The sequence below is a fragment of the Gastrolobium bilobum genome, unplaced genomic scaffold (genome assembly GCF_033153095.1).
Source record: "Gastrolobium bilobum isolate Gb01-03AN ecotype WA unplaced genomic scaffold, APGP_CSIRO_Gbil_v1 utg8280, whole genome shotgun sequence".
NCBI classification, from domain to species: domain Eukaryota; kingdom Viridiplantae; phylum Streptophyta; class Magnoliopsida; order Fabales; family Fabaceae; genus Gastrolobium; species Gastrolobium bilobum.
The window spans coordinates 1,825-17,875 of NW_026897959.1; the positions used below are offsets into that span (position 1 = coordinate 1,825).

The following is a 16,051-nucleotide window of genomic DNA, read 5'->3' on the forward strand; positions in this document are numbered from 1 at the left end:
AGCCCATCCACAGCAACCGAGTGTCCATCAAACAACAACCCCAAATATCCCAAGTTCTAGAGGCATAGTATAATTTAAAATAGGAAAATTGATTAACAATCTAAGTCTATATGAATACAAGCGACAACATAGAGAAAATAAACAAGAGAGACAGAGAGAGAGAGGGGAAGAGACAGTATTGTTGATTACCTCTTGACAAAAAAGAGAGATCCTTCAACATCCTTGTGACTCTATAAAACAATTCAGAAAATGAGATATGAATGTGCAACGAAGTAAAAAAAAAGAGTAGAATGAGAAAGAACGAACCCATTGGTTGCTTTCGATGTTGAAGTCGTAGAAAGAGACATGTGCGGCGGTGAAGAGAATCTCGTCGATGAATGGATCCATTCGCTGAAGCATTGTGAGATTGAGCACCTTCGTGGTCTGCTGATCCAGATTCGGCATCAATTTCGTAGTGTGAGACATTTCAAACAATTTTAGAGCCTCAAACCCTCGAACTCAAGATTTCGTTTTCATCGATTGAAATTTCTGCTCTTGGCTTCTCCATCTTCTGGTATCGATCCATCAACACGAACAAATAAAAGAAAACACAATACCGAATAAATTCTACAAAGAAAATTTCACCAATCGAAAACAAACAGAAAAACTAAAAGACCAAAAGACAGAGAGAAGAAAATGAAAAGAGAGGTTTAATGAATGGAACTAGGGAAAAATTGGATTTGAGAATGGGGATCAAGTGTGTGTGAGAAGGAGAAAATCAGATAGAAAAGAACAAAAAATTGAAATCAGAGAGATAAAGAGTGGTTAGGGTTTCAGTATCGCACACTGCGTCGTAAGTAAGCGAGCTAGCTGGCTAGCTGGCTGGTCTAATTCAGAATTCCCACTTCTTGGCAAATCATTTACAAATTTCTCAGACTAAATTACCCTCACGAGCTTACCTTATCATTTGTTGAAAAAGTTTTGTGTGGTTCACAAGATCAATGACCACTTCTTAGCCTGTTGTTTTATTTTATTTATCTAAATCGTGTTTAAAGTTATGTTTTACGTGGGTAGTTTCGTAAAATTTCATCATATTTTCAACAATATTTTGTCATCATCCATACAGCCTTTCAGAAAATTTAACCAATATTTTCAGCAATATTTTTGCTTACCAAACATCATTTTTGTAACATTTCCGGATACTTTTTATATCTATCATATTTCTGATAATCGTGAATTTCGGTAACTTAAAAATCTCCAGTACCAAACGTGGACCAGGGTTTGGTAGAGGAAAAAAAAAATTATCCGAGAATCTCGATTTTCATAAATATGATGAAAATATTCAGTTTACGATAATATTCAAAAATTAAAAATTTAGAAAAATTCAATTCTCCGAAAATTCGAAAAAATGACGTGTACCAAACGCCAGATGGCAAAAATATCCATCTTTTGGGATTCTTGGTGAGTGCCGAATTCCTAGCAGAAATGAAGACTCGGTTGAAAATTTCCCTGGGCCAATTTGAGACGGGCCTAATAATCACGGGCAATTCTACGTGTCGGACACGTGTCCGACACGGACACGCTCGGACACGCGGTCGACTCTCCGACTCGCGGTCAATATTTGGGGACACGCGGTCAACATTTGGGGATACGCTCGGACACGTTTTTTTATTTTTTTAAAATCTTAATTTTATTTTGTTAACTAAATATAAAAGAAATAATTCATAAATTGATTTTTTTTTGTTATAAAATTTGACATTGAAAATTAACAAACTACGAAAAATTATTTATATTTATATTTATGTTATGAAATTTAAATATTTAATTGGTTATATGACTTATTATGGACTCTTATATGTATTAAATATAAATCATATTATTTATATTAAAATTTTTATTTAATATCAAAACGTGTCCAAATATGACATTTTTTAGAATTAACGTGTCGTCGTGTCGTGTCTCGTGTCCCGTGTCTCGTGTCCGTGTCCGTGCATCATAGGTTGTCTCCATCGGTGACGCCAATTTTCATTTCGTCGGGAACGTTGTTCGATAACTATCGGGAAAATGTTGGAGATTATTAGGGGGCGTTTGGTACAGGAGAAATTTTTTGGTGTCTGGGAATCATAACTACCAGGAATATGATAGGAAAGTGAATTACCCAGGAATATTATAAAAAATTTGTTTGGTATGCAAAAATATTACTGGGATTTTTTGTAAATTTTACTGAGTTTTTGTTTGGTTGATTGTGAAATATTAATGGAAATGTGAGGTTATTTTACAAAAATCACCTCACTTTCACTTATTTTTTTATTTTTTTTAATATACAGAGAATCACGTTTTGTTTGCGCCAACCTTGAAGGCAAGCTACGACTTTTTTTATCGATCCTCTTGCTCTGCTAATTGGCTCTAGCTTCACTTTATTTTTGAAAAAATATAATGAAAGTTTTTTTTCACAGAGAAACAATGGATCTCCCAAGAGAGAGAGAACCATACATGGCGGTTTGTCTTGCCGCCCTCATCGCTCCTTCGTTTCTGGTTGTCTTGCCGCTGTCGATGCTCTTGCCTTCGTTGCCGGTCTGCTCATGGATTTTCTCTTTTACCTGTGTGAATTTTTACACTTTTTCATCTATAGATCTCCCAAAAGTAGAGTGAAGGGGGAGCACCAAAATGCAGACACGTTTCTGGAGAGGAAGGGCACATTTGTCCTAAAAAAATTATGTCCAAATCCCTACACCCAGCAAACCAAAAAACCACCCCTTTGGAGGTATTTTGAGAAGGGAAAAAGATTCACAATTTGTACATAATATGAAATGAGAGGCAAATCACATGGCCTGGAAAATATTGTGAAAACTCCTACCAAACATGGGTATATATGAATCCCACTTTCACTTTCCAGTCATTCCTAAAAAATTACTTCTAACAAACAGCCTCTTAGCTCTTTGATGTCAGTTTTGTTCTCCACGAGCTCAATATTTTTTTTCCGAATATGCTTTGTTGTTTTCAATTTTGCGAAAATCTGCAACAATGACAGTACTGTTTGCCCCAAAATTGTTCCCTGCTTTGGTTTTTTTAATTTATTCTTTTTTCTATTGCCGCCTTACATTGCACCGCTATATAGGTATTGGGAGTTTGCAATTCCCCTTTTGTTATTGCAAATATCATAACCCGAATATTATTAGTAGGTATATGAGTTAAACCCGATTACAAATCTTTCTTTTTTTTTTGAATTACAATGGGAATCGAACATTACACTACAGACACCTAACCCCCCCCCCCCCCCCACATCACTAGGCTAATCCCAGTGGTTTTCCAATTACGAATATCTAACCCCACTTTTTCAAAAATTACTCTAATACTTGTTCATCTGAAGGTCGTGGAATCTGTGCCACCAACCCATTTAATACTCTGACAAATTCACGAACAAAACACTATCTACTGATTTTGTGAAGAAAGCTGGCAATGAGAATTTCAAGAATTGAAGCAATAAGGGTGCAACACAACTTGGATGCAATGAATACGTAAAGCTCCTAAAGGGATCATGTTTTCTCATTGGGATGATGCAATAGGTATGTTGTAATCCTTTTTCTTCAAACATTGAAACCCTTTTTGCAAGCTTTATGCACAATACTAGTAAATAATATCATCCAACCTCATACCACACGCCTATTATTCATCGAACCACTTATCGACTTGTATAATAGCATATATATTCTTATTAGTAGGGTGAAATTTTTATCCATACAATGTGTTTTATGAGAATTCCACTCTCCCATTATAGCGTCTCAACCCAGCTAGCCCACAATAAAACGTTTAAGTTTGGATTAATATAGACCCATTTATGAGTGGATAAGTCTTTTCCCTATAAGAGAGCAACAATCAACTGTACCAAAAAAATAAATAGTGTTTGTGTTTTTAAAGGATATAAAAGTATGTCACAATAAAATATTTACAACCTATCTAAAAGACTTTCAACCTACTAATTATTGTGAGATTATTTGGTTAATCAATGGTCAAACATAACTTCGACAGTTTCACTTTCTCTCACCCTCTTCCTCGCTGCTGCAAACATTGTTTCTCTTTTCCTTCTTGCCATTCTCAGCAATTAAAATTGTTTCACGAATTGCAAGTAAATTCAATTACTGACGAACTCATTCATTTTAAGTTTGGTCACTTTTTTGGCCTATTTTGATTTGGGCCCTAAAATTGGAAATGAATATGGCTTCATGAAAGACGGAGAAAGATAATGAATGGATTAGTGGCGATTTCATATTAGACTATTTTATATCATACCAGGTTCAGTTTTGATTTTCCACTATCAGATGTATCAAACTCGGAAAAGTTAAATATACCGTGATCAACAATTGGGATAATTATTTTCCAAGATCAAATAATTTATGGGAAAAGTATTTGTCATTTTCTTTTCTTGTGTCTATCTCTCTCCTAAAATGACATAACTTATATCATTTAAAATGACAAACATCAAACTCTTAATTTAGATGAGAGATTGTGCATCTAATTTTCCGGGAGAAAGTGAAAGATTTTTTAAAAAAATTTAAATTGTAAACAAAAAAATACTAGTTCTAGCTAAAATAACCTTTCTTTAAAAAGAGAAACATTTTTTTTCAAAAAAATTTAAAATTAGGAAAAATATTTATCCATTTAAAATACAGTCATTTTTGTTAAAACTATTATTTTTTATTTAATATTAAATTAAAAAAAAGCTGTCACCTTTTCCCACTACAATTTCTAATATATAGTTGTTTCTCTCACCATAAAATACAGTAATTTTAACTAACATGACACAATTCTATGTACAAACACTAATCCCTTAGTTTATTGCTAACAATTAGAGGTGTTTGCGGTCTGAATATGATCAATTTTGGAAGCAAAAATAATCTGATCCAATCCCTTCGGTTTAATCATGTAATCTTCCATTCAGTTTTGATTTTTTTTCAAATTCTATCCAATCCAATCCAATTTTATTCGATTTGGAAGCAAAGATTTGTATGATTATTATTGTGCAAATAACATATCTTTTGTACGTATCAGCATTGTAAAGTTTGTATGATGATTATTATGCAATCTAGAAGCATTGTACAACAAAAAGTTGAATTACCATCTTTTACCTCCAACAAAAAATTTATAATATAATTGCCTGAGATACAACAATAATCCATATAACAAAAATATATTATGTATCTTTATAAAAAAAGCATAACATAGATCAAGCACAACCCATTTTCTCCAATATGATGGATTAATGGATCTTGGATTTAGAATTTTATTATATGATTTTTGGCCTAAGTGGGCAACCTAGAAGCATTATACAACAAAAAATTGAATTATCATCTTTTACCTCCGACAAAAAAATTTATAATAGCTACCTAGGATACGAAATAACCCAAATTTAGAAAGGCCCAAGTAAATATATGGTAAGATTGAGGAATCATTAGATCGATTTGGATTGGATCGGTTTTCACCAACCAATCTAAAAATCGATTCAATACAATTAAATTTTGCGAGTTTTTTTTCGATTTTCGAGTAATTCGATTTTTGGTACGATCATCGCAGTTTGAATCAGTTTAGATCAATTGATAAACACCCCTCTAACAATAATCACATAATTAAAATTTTGAAAGAAAAATTATTCGAAACTCCCACCGTCGAATCGATCCACTACCGGTGGATTAATAAAATCCTTAATTAATACCAAAGTTCAGTTGAAAAGATATATTAACAAATGTGCAGTTCAATCATTATCCTTCTGTTTTTAAAAGCAAAAGGCTTTATTGAATATTACTACATCTCTAAAACAAACGATACAAATAAAGTCTAATTTTTTAAGAAACAAGGCACAAACATAATTGCCGGCAAATAATAAACATTCTCATAATATCATGCAATTGATATCTGCAAATTCCTTGAAGCCTTTGGAACTTTCTCTAAGAATCTTGCCATTCCAAGGAGCATTTCCACTTTTTTATCAGAATTAGCATCCTCTTCCTTCAGTACATTGATATTAATCTTTTCCAAAACTGTACCAGCTTGGATAAAATAGGCACAAGCCAGAAATTCATTCATAGAACCTCTAAATCCATTCACCTCCACCACCTTGAGAGTTCTTTTCAAGCATTTAGAAGGTACTCTAGGATGTTCCCAGAATTTCTCAAGGTTGATAGGATAGGGAAGTGTATACTCCTGTAATATAAACAAGGCATATAAAAACATGTTAACAGAAGCTCCATTCAAAGATTTAATATGCATAACCTTTGAGAGAGAGAGAGAGAGAGAGAGAAACATAAAATATATACAAAATCCTAAGTAATTTACTCACTGAAAATATATTCCGTAGGCCAATCTCCAATGTGAGTGTCTCCAACATAGGACAACTATTAAGAAGGAACATGAATCCGCACAATTCATAGGGATGCATTTGAGTCTTCATTATCAAATGCCTTACGTTCAAATCACATTGTACCCGCAACGGTTCATCACCAGAATGAACAGCCTTTCATGCATAAAAAACACAAAACGTTTAGAAGAAAGAAGCCAATAGTTTCTAGCCATAGAAAATTTTTGTAATAAAAAAGATGCATTCAGAAAGATAATAGGGCTATTAGTCTAAATACTATCTCAACGATATATATTATATAACTCTATTTGCAGTGCACCAAATACGGAAGAGTGTTTAATTCACAATTTAATCAATGTCTTGAGAAATTAATAATTAGCAACTACCATAACGATAAAATGATGTTGCTGTAACACATAATTAAAATAACAGAATGTTTATCATCATAAAATTACATAATGAGGGGGGAAAATAAAAAGAATAAGAGAGTACCTGAAGTACGAAACTGCAAACAGTTAGAACCCTAACAGGGTACAGATCAACCAGTACTTTGCAAAGATCATTCCCAAGATCATTGCCAGATTCATCTAAATCTGATTCAAGGGCAAAGTCAATATCTGCCTCTTCCATGACATGTGGGCACAAATCTATATCGAAAATCCCCACTACCCCAGAATACTTCAAGAACTTAAGATTTGGTGCCTTGAATATGAAATAATCATTTTCAAAATGGCACTTATCAATGACCAACCTTCTTAACCCAAGTTTTTCCTCTCCCAAATCAAAGTTTGCGAGATTCCAGCATTTCTTCAGACTCAAGTTTTCAATCATCTTACAAGTGGATAACAAAGTCTTCAGAGTGGAGATGTTCACTTCAATCCAACCCAAAGAAACATCCTTAAGTGTCCGAAAGTTGAGCAAATCAGGCATAACGAAACTGCATGAATACAACTTCAAACTCTCAAGCGATCCATGCCTATAAACATGTTTTGGCAATTGAAACAAAGCATCACGATCATCAAAGTTATTCTCCTCCCATTTTGGATCAGAAAAATCAAGCCCTAACTCTTTCACACCACGCTGTGTTGCAAAAGCGACGCAACGTTCTATGGTGCCACGACAGTTTTCAGGGAGGGAAACCTTGAGAGAAAACTTGTCCACGACATGATCTTTGTAGTCTTGAATCCAGCGTGTGACAAAGTTGAGAAAAACCCTTCTTTGTGATTCTTTGACTGAATCAGATTCGTCAAGATTCACAAAGAAGAGTTCGTTGAACTCTACGTTCTTTGTTGATTTCCATAACTCCAACCACCGTTTAGAGAGTATGCATGTCCTTGCTGCTTCTTTGAAGGGAAGGAAAGAAACAATGATAAGAAGCAAAGATTCTGGTAACAAAGAGAACATGTCAGAGTTCTCTTGTGGAGGAACATGTCCAATAGATTGTCGCTTCCTTGCCATATGATCTACTACGTATGAATGAATGAATATATGAAGAATAATGATGATACTTGTCTTGTGGAATGGTGGGTTTGTAAAATAGTGTTCCTTCTTTTATAAGTTGAAAAAGAGTGAAAGTGTCTAAGGGGGAAAAGGCGCAACCCTTTGCCGGAAGCGTTGTGTTCTCAAGCAATTTTATTTTCTTTGTTGGCAAGTTGCGTCCCTCCAATTAATGAAGAGTAATATGTTATGTATATGATTATGCCGTATTTTACCATTCTTTTAAAATTAATTTATTATTTTGTCTATTTTTTCAAATTATATATCAATTTATCAAATTTTGACCAAACCCTAGTTCTTAGTAAGTCATTTAAATATGGATCAAACTTTAGACAAATTGGTATATAAATTATAAAAGAAACGTAAAGTGATAAAAAAAATTTATCAAAATGAGAGTAAAATAGTCAATCAACCATGTGATTGCTCATAGGGTGCCATTTATAAAGCTAATGAAATTATGGTTTTAATTAAATAAATTCTATTTGTTCCCAAAGAATTATGTTTCTAAATTTATATTTTTTTCCATGCTCGTTCTTTTTTTTTCATAATTAATTGCATTTAATCAAGGTTGAAAACAAATTTAAGGATGAACTTAATGTAAATTTATATACGAAAAATTCATATCTATTTTTTCATGTTTATTTTAAAAAAAATACCAAACTCACTTTTAATGTATAAAAATAATTATATTTTCGTTGAGTTAATAGTGAAGACAAATGGTTGTCTTTAAGAAATAGTTTTTAATATAAAGATAATGAAAAATAAGTATATATATATTTTTGAATATAGATAAATGAATAATGCATTAGAACAATTTTTTTGAGATTGAAAGTATTAATTTAATAATTGAATTATGCATCAATTATACATTTAATTTCATGCATAATTAATTTATATTAAATTATTATGTTGAATCTCTACTCAATAAAATTATTTTATTGATTTTTTTTTTATTTTTTGCATTTGCGTTCATCTAATGTAATTTTTCCCATTGTTAATAGAATATTTAAAGAAAAACATAATTAATTTTATATGTTACTTTACCTGATACATTCAGATTTTGATATGAATCTATAATAATATTACTCATTAAGTAATTGATAAATATTATTCAAATTAAAATTAGGAAATGAGTGAGTAGATTGTAAAAAAAAAAATAGAAGAAAAAATAATTGAGACAACAGAGGAAAAAAATAAAATAGTATGGGGATAGAGGAAATCAAGACTTACGGACATATGGAGAAAAAAATAAATAAAACTAATACTGAAAAATGAGAATAGAAAGTATTCAATAATATTTTAAACAGCAATTAATTAAATCCGGATTTAATAAAAATATTAAAAGACCATAATCCAAATTTATTATAAATACTAAAAAATCCTAAACAACCAAGCTACTAGTAAATAGTAATTACTTTCTTATAATAAGGCACTGCCGAATCCATACAATGATTTTATACCTTTATAAATTTAGGAGTGTAAATGAATTGGGATCTGCGAGTCTTTGGTCTAAATAGGTTAAATTTGTATAAATACTTTTGGTCTACCATAATCTGTTAGTCTTATATAAACTCAAATTATAAGTCTAATCTAGCCTATATTAAAAAAAATAAAAAGTTTGTATAGACTTATTAGTCTGCTTATCTATTAAGTATTTAATAATTAAAAAATAATTAAAATAATATTATTTTATTATTCAAAATCTTATAGGCTGACATTGTAAAAGAAAGCTTATGGGCTATTTTTTAAAAAGGCTTTTTTAAAATCCCAAGCATATTTTATTATATTAGATATGATAGGTCAAATCTGACCTGATATAAACTAAGTCATAGGCTCCTGGTGGGCCACCTTACTAATTTTCATCCTAATTTATAATTATAATATCCCTTATATATGTATTGTTATTCCTATTTTGTACTCTACCAGTAATTTGTGGAAAAAAATATTTGTATTATCATTATTATATAATCATACAACCACAACCTACAAAGCACAGACTCGTACTTTTTTTTTTAATAATGCGTGTTGGACACGTGTTCGACACGCGGTCAACATTTTAGGACACGTAATCAACTCTTCGACATACTCCGACACACAGTCAACTTTTTCCGACACGTGGTCAATGCTCGGACACGGTTTTTTTTTAGTCATAATTTTATTTTATTAACTAAAAATCAAAAAATTTATTTATAAATCAATTTTTTCTGTTATAAAATTTGACATGAAAAATTAACAAATACGAAAAATTATTATTTTTTATATTTATGTTATAAAATTTGAATATTTGATTGGTTATATGACTTATTATAAACTGTTATATGTATTAAATATAAATTATATTATATATATTAAAAATATTATTTAATATCAAAACGTATCCCAACGTGTCGAAATATGCCATTTTTTAGAATTAATGTGTCGGCGTGTCGTGTCATGTCGTGTCCCGTGTCAGTGTCCGTACATCATAGACCACAACAACATTGTTATTTTTTTTGTGCTTTATGTTATGATATAATCTTTTATATTTAATAGCTAATTTGGATTAGTGACTCAATAACTCGTTTCAAATATTAAAAAATTAAATAAAATAAATAACTCGTTTCAAAGGTTTACTTTAGAAATTTGATTACTTTTTAGTTGGTTTAAAAATTTATTGAATGAGATTAGGTTGAAATTTTTATTCATACAACTTCTGTGTGTTTACTGTTACAGGACACTAGTAAATCCCTAACTTTATACATAACCCAGTTTACGAGAAGAAAAAAAATTATACATAACCCAATTATGATTCGCCCACAACATTCGCCCACAACAGTGCCTTCACGTTCGGACCAATATAGGCCCATTCACAAGCGAACAAGTCCTTTCACTGTCAAGTGAGCAACAATCACTAATATATAAATATATATTACACATATTTTTTTTACTAGTATATTTACTAATATATTTATTATTATAATTATTATTTTACTATATATCTCTTATTATCATCTTTTTGGAACAAAATTAAAATAATGGTTCTCACTTGATATTATTTTATAATTGTTGATTTGATCTTGATCTAACGATAACATAATTAATAATAAGAAATAATAAGAAAAAATAGTTGTAACCAGTGTTTAAAAACTCGGATCGTTCATCGAATCGGTCGATGTACTGGGTTACTAAGTCACTGATTCAACCGAGTTGAACCGGATTTACTGTTCATATATTAAAAATATAAAAATATTACTTATATTAATAAAAAATTCATATAAGAAAACTATCAATGAGCTTCAAAAAATAAATTGATTTTCAATGATAGCAAATATTACATACTTATAAGCTTTTAGCTCTAGACCATATCCTAATATTAGATTAAAATTGCAATATTAGTTAAATGCACATTTTGTGCTTGACATGATAGGGATAAATTAAATCGTGATAACAAATAGTATGCATGAAATATACACTAAGAAAAAAGTGTCACCGTTATCATGATAACAAATAGTATGTATGAAATATACACTAAGAAAAAAGTGTCCACCGTTGAGATGAGATCATAAGACCATCATTGTTTATCACCACTTAATTTCATGAGATCATTATAAGATGCAACTAAATTACATAAACGAACTGCACTAATCTTTTTTTTTTTTTTGAAAGATAAACTGCACTAATCTAAAATACCTTATTATTTTCACCTTACTTTTAATCATATTCATCATAAAATATGAATATAATATAATTCAAGAGTTCTTATCAACAAAAAAAATTTACCGAAAAAAAAGAAATAACCAGTCTAACCCGAGTCAATCGGGTCGTCGGGTTTCGACCGGGTCAACCGGTCCAATCCGAGTTGACTGCAGAAGCGATCCAACTACCCGCTCAGACCGAAGAACCTACCAAATCACCGAGACCCGGGTTTTAAAACACTGGTTGTAACTATAAGTCTATAACCTATTCCATTTTTAATTCAAATGAATGTATATGTCCTTTTCAAAAGCCCAAACAAAATTACACAAAAATATCCTCATTAATTTTCTTAAAAACTGCAAGTAATATAGACTTTGTTTGGTTACTGTTTAAAAAAATAATTTTTTTAATTTTCAGAAAAAAAAATAAAAAAACTCGTTTGATATGACTTATTTTATAAAAATAAATTTTAAAAACTGTAACTATTTTATGTGTGTGCGTGAGAAAATTTTGAATTTTTTTTAATATAACATGAGAATAATAAAATTCTAAAATAATAAAGTAAAATTTGGTTAGAGAACAATAAGGTGCATATCGTGCATTCATTTCTATACTAAAAGATTGTACGAAGAAAAGAATATAATATGAGAGTGTTTGTTTAGTTAAAATTTTTAAAAAAATGTTTTAAAAAAAAAAAATGCTACTAGACGAAAAGTACATACAATTTATAGCTCACCAGAATATAGCTATAAAAGTACATAGTGCTAGACGACATAACTAGGATTGGTAGGACCAGTGGACTGAAAGCAGCAGACAAAGTACTTGCAAGTTGAAACATAGCGGTCTCTCTTTGTGGTAAAAACCCAGATTCCCATTTACCACTGTTCCACATTACTACTACGTTTCTGGTTAGGTCATGAGAATATTTATTTTCTAGATTACCTCCCTCCCATTCATTATACAGTGTCCTAGCCTCCTAGGAAGCATGAAAGCTGTTGAATCCTTGCAGCCTTTGCTTTTGGAAATGTAAACAGGAAAAGTTGGATTACTGCAGAACGATGCTTTTGATGCAATTTGGAGAAGAAAAAAAAAAACTTATATAATATATGGTTTTCAAATATTAATTGAATAAAATTTATTAAGTCTCACAAATACTAATAGGGACTGTCACATGTCAAATACTGGTAAGGCCAATGTTTATTTTGAACAAAAATAAGGTAAGGGATTATGGTGAGGACAGAAAGACAGTGAATTGTGAATATATATGGGGAATCGCTTCTATGGCTTTATGACAGAAGGAGTTGTTAATTAGTTAGATGGCATAGGGACCTAAACATAACTTCCAGAATGATAGTAAACTACATAATGATACAGTAAGTTTAGGCTGTTTAAAAGCTTAGTTATACTTTTAAGGGTTTTATAAGAGTTATTTCGTAGGAAAAATGATTGTGTTATATTATAGAGATTCGTTTTGCGTGCCAATATATATATATATATATATTTTTTAAACACGTGAATTTCACGAAATATTATGTGTGTAGAAAAATTCTTATGATCTTGTTAAAAAGTGATAGAAAGTAAATCCTACTTTTTATTATGGTTGAAGGCAATTTATTGATGATGTTGCAAAGACAAAATGCACAGACTGTATCTTATTGAGTTGTGGTCCCAATGGGAAGACAGCTACTGATCAGTATTTAAGAGGCTGTTGTCACGGAAGTCCAGTAATCTAATTGGTATTGTTACTTGTTAGTTACATCTTTCACTCTCAAGGGACTAGTACTACTTATATCATTATGTGAGAAATGTGATTGGATTTTCTTACGTCTAAAAATAATTATATAATCATGTTATTTGATTATAATTATTTATTTAAAAATAATATATTTTTTTCTTTCTTATCTTATCATTAATAAGTGATTGTGATCAAATAACATGATCACAAAATCACTTTTTCACATTAGAGGACCCGTGAGATATTTCAGTGTTTGCTTGAACTGGAGGTATAATTAACGTGTGTTCTATACTTAAATTTCGTTAAATTAAGTTAATTTAAATTAAATTAAAGTGGGGTATACTTAATGCACATAGATTAGATAATTATCCTTAAATAATTGGTCTTGTTTTCTTGCTTTGCTTGTCCTGTCTTCTCTTGGAGTCATGGCGCTCTTATCCTCTCTCCTCCTTCCAATCTCCGCCGTGCGCCGCCATCCATCACCAATCTCCACCACTCTCCCTCCGTGGAAACTCGGCCTCAACCCGACAACAAACTACGCTGTCCGGTTTTTGTGTTCTCCTCTTGTACCACCTGTTCTTTTGGGTCAAAGGGTGTCCAGGTTTGTTATCCCTGCCACCGCCACCGCCACCGCGGAGTATCTGCTTCACGATGCCGGAGCCACCGTGGCTGTTCTTGGTGGAGGGTATGCCCTCGTTTTTGCTTTTGATGATCTCACCCGGAGGAATTTCCTCAACCAGGTACAGGCTACTTCAGTGTTTGCATTGCATGCATATACAAAAACGAATCCATTCATTAACTTGTTAGTTTCAATTTAAATTTTGGGTTTTGTTTATAAATGGAAAACTTTTTGGATTAATTTATGAAAATGGATGGCAGGATCTGAGCAGAAAACTGGTCCATATATTGTCTGGCTTGCTTTTTCTGGTTTCTTGGCCGATTTTCAGGTACCCCAATTTCTGTGTTTCAGATCAAGTTTTCATTTTTACGTATTCAATATTCCATCTTGTTGGGTATGACTCATTCTTCGCATGACGAGAGTCTTTGTAGTCGAGGTCAGCATGAAGGCAACTGGGTTCCGCTCCCAGGTGAGCGGGCAGGGTCCGGGAGAGCCGCCCCAGCCGTCTGGGCTCCCAGGTCCGTAGAGGTTATGTACTGTTGTGGGCTTCTGTTTTATTGTAATTTTCTTAGCAGTTTGGGCTTGGGCTCATGAATAGATATTGTTAGAATTTTTTTAATACTATTTATATTTTCCTTGAAAACTGGGTGACTTGTAAATGAGTGGCAGTGAGCTGAATATAGTACAGACAAGCTGGACTTAGACTATATTGGGTGAATCAGGATAAATCATCTGAATCTCTCTACTCTTTTCTCTTTTCTGTTTTCTTAATTTTGTGTGATTATCGATTTCCAACACATCTGTTGTGTTTATGGTGAAGGTCCAAGTCTTTTGCTCTGCATTGATTGCTTTGTTTGAATGTTTTGATGTTAATGCTAGGATAGTAACACCACTAAGGCTCGGTACTTTGCTGCTTTTGTTCCTCTTATGAATTGCTTGAGGCTTTTAGTGAATGGTCTCTCATTGGCTTCTGATGAAGGACTGATCAAATCTGTGACTAGAAAAGGAGATCCACGGTAAATGTCTTTCATTCATTTATGTCACGTGCTTTGGTGTTATTTCGTTATTGGAGTTTAAAAACATTGAATATGTTCTAAGCATTGACTGTTCATACGTGCAGAGAATTGCTAAAAGGTCCCCTGTATTATGTTGTGATACTGATGTTATGTGCTCTTGTGTTTTGGCGTGAGTCCCCAATTGGGGTAGTTGCCTTGGCAATGATGTCTGGTGGGGATGGTAATACACATTCCTTTTGCATTCTAATATAATTGATGGCTTTTCCATTTTGTCTAAGCAACATTGAACTTGATGGTCTGCAGGTGTAGCTGATATCATTGGTAGAAGATATGGATCAATGAAGATTCCTTATAATCAAAAAAAGAGTTGGGCTGGTAGCATATCCATGCTTGTGTTTGGTTTCTTGGTTTCAATTGGGTGTGTTACAAACTTATACAGCTTTTTAACAGAAATTTTTCTTTTTCTCATAAGGAAATTGACTTAAAAAGATAGATCTACTCTGATCCTATTCCTCTCAATATAGCAGGATATAAACCACTATATAAAATGTGAAAGATATATTGTCACAAGTAGATTTTGATACTGATGCTTTTGATATAATTGCATGTAGGATGCTTTACTACTATTCAAATTTAGGACTCGTGCAGTTGGATTGGGTGAGCACGGTACCCAGAGTTGCTTTTGTTTCTCTAGTGGCTACAGTGGTGGAGTCCCTTCCCATTACTGAGGTAGTAGATGACAATATATCTGTTCCCCTAGCTACCATGGCGGTGGCATTTTTGGCTTTCCAGCATTAACTCTTTGGGCCTATTGGTCTACTTCCCGTGAAATGTCATAGATGCCTTCCCGTGAATCGAATTGGAATTGTCGTTAAGTTTGTAAACTGAATAAATGTCTATTAGGATTCACTTTCGGTGCTTTGCAAATATTGTCCTCTCGAGGAAGATCATTACCATATAATCAGAATGTATAAATATCAATGGCGATGTATATGAAGTCCTTGCTTTATCTGCAATCAAGACCACACGCCAAGCAAATTTTGATAGGTTACAAGTACAACAGAGTGTCTTTCTTCATTGCACCCAGGTCCCTGGGCAGTTCTCATAATCTAGATTCTGGAAAACACTATCTTGATATAGCAAATAGTGATTGAAGTTTTGCAGAAGTACTAATAATA

At 32.2% G+C, this 16,051-nt stretch overlaps 2 protein-coding genes across 4 annotated transcripts; one reads left to right on the top strand and one right to left on the bottom strand.

The window, feature by feature from the left end:
* Nucleotides 1-5,874: 5,874 nt before the first annotated feature.
* On the bottom strand, nucleotides 5,875-7,789 carry LOC133311752 (putative F-box protein At3g29830). The gene is made up of 3 exons (XM_061512842.1): nucleotides 6,824-7,789; nucleotides 6,314-6,487; nucleotides 5,875-6,177 (listed from the first exon to the last, which is right to left on the bottom strand). The coding sequence occupies exons 1-3, from the start codon at nucleotides 7,787-7,789 to the stop codon at nucleotides 5,875-5,877; spliced, it is 1,443 nt and encodes a 480-aa protein (XP_061368826.1).
* Nucleotides 7,790-13,656: 5,867 nt separating this feature from the next.
* On the top strand, nucleotides 13,657-15,870 carry LOC133311774 (probable phytol kinase 1, chloroplastic). Of its 3 annotated transcripts, none has more exons than XM_061512871.1 (7): nucleotides 13,657-13,978; nucleotides 14,118-14,185; nucleotides 14,289-14,375; nucleotides 14,742-14,873; nucleotides 14,978-15,093; nucleotides 15,177-15,291; nucleotides 15,485-15,870. In XM_061512871.1, the coding sequence occupies exons 1-7, from the start codon at nucleotides 13,664-13,666 to the stop codon at nucleotides 15,669-15,671; spliced, it is 1,020 nt and encodes a 339-aa protein (XP_061368855.1). In that variant the 5' UTR covers nucleotides 13,657-13,663; the 3' UTR covers nucleotides 15,672-15,870. The 3 variants fall into 3 exon arrangements, with proteins under 3 accessions (XP_061368855.1, XP_061368857.1, XP_061368856.1); XM_061512873.1 differs by having other exon boundaries at nucleotides 15,177-15,248; nucleotides 15,485-15,659; XM_061512872.1 differs by lacking the exon at nucleotides 14,289-14,375.
* The last annotated feature ends 181 nt before the right edge of the window (nucleotides 15,871-16,051 follow it).

Excerpts from the sequence above, each read along its gene's own strand:
- LOC133311752 (XM_061512842.1), bottom strand. The coding sequence starts at position 7,789 with ATGGCAAGGAAGCGACAATCTATTGGACATGTTCCTCCACAAGAGAAC. Across the intron at positions 6,488-6,823 it reads TTTGCAGTTTCGTACTTCAG|GCTGTTCATTCTGGTGATGA; the intron begins GTACTCTCTTAT and ends TATGCATGAAAG. Across the intron at positions 6,178-6,313 it reads GCCTACGGAATATATTTTCA|GAGTATACACTTCCCTATCC; the intron begins GTGAGTAAATTA and ends TTTATATTACAG.
- LOC133311774 (XM_061512871.1), top strand. The coding sequence starts at position 13,664 with ATGGCGCTCTTATCCTCTCTCCTCCTTCCAATCTCCGCCGTGCGCCGC. Across the intron at positions 14,376-14,741 it reads CCAGCCGTCTGGGCTCCCAG|TAACACCACTAAGGCTCGGT; the intron begins GTCCGTAGAGGT and ends ATGCTAGGATAG. Across the intron at positions 15,094-15,176 it reads AATGATGTCTGGTGGGGATG|GTGTAGCTGATATCATTGGT; the intron begins GTAATACACATT and ends GATGGTCTGCAG.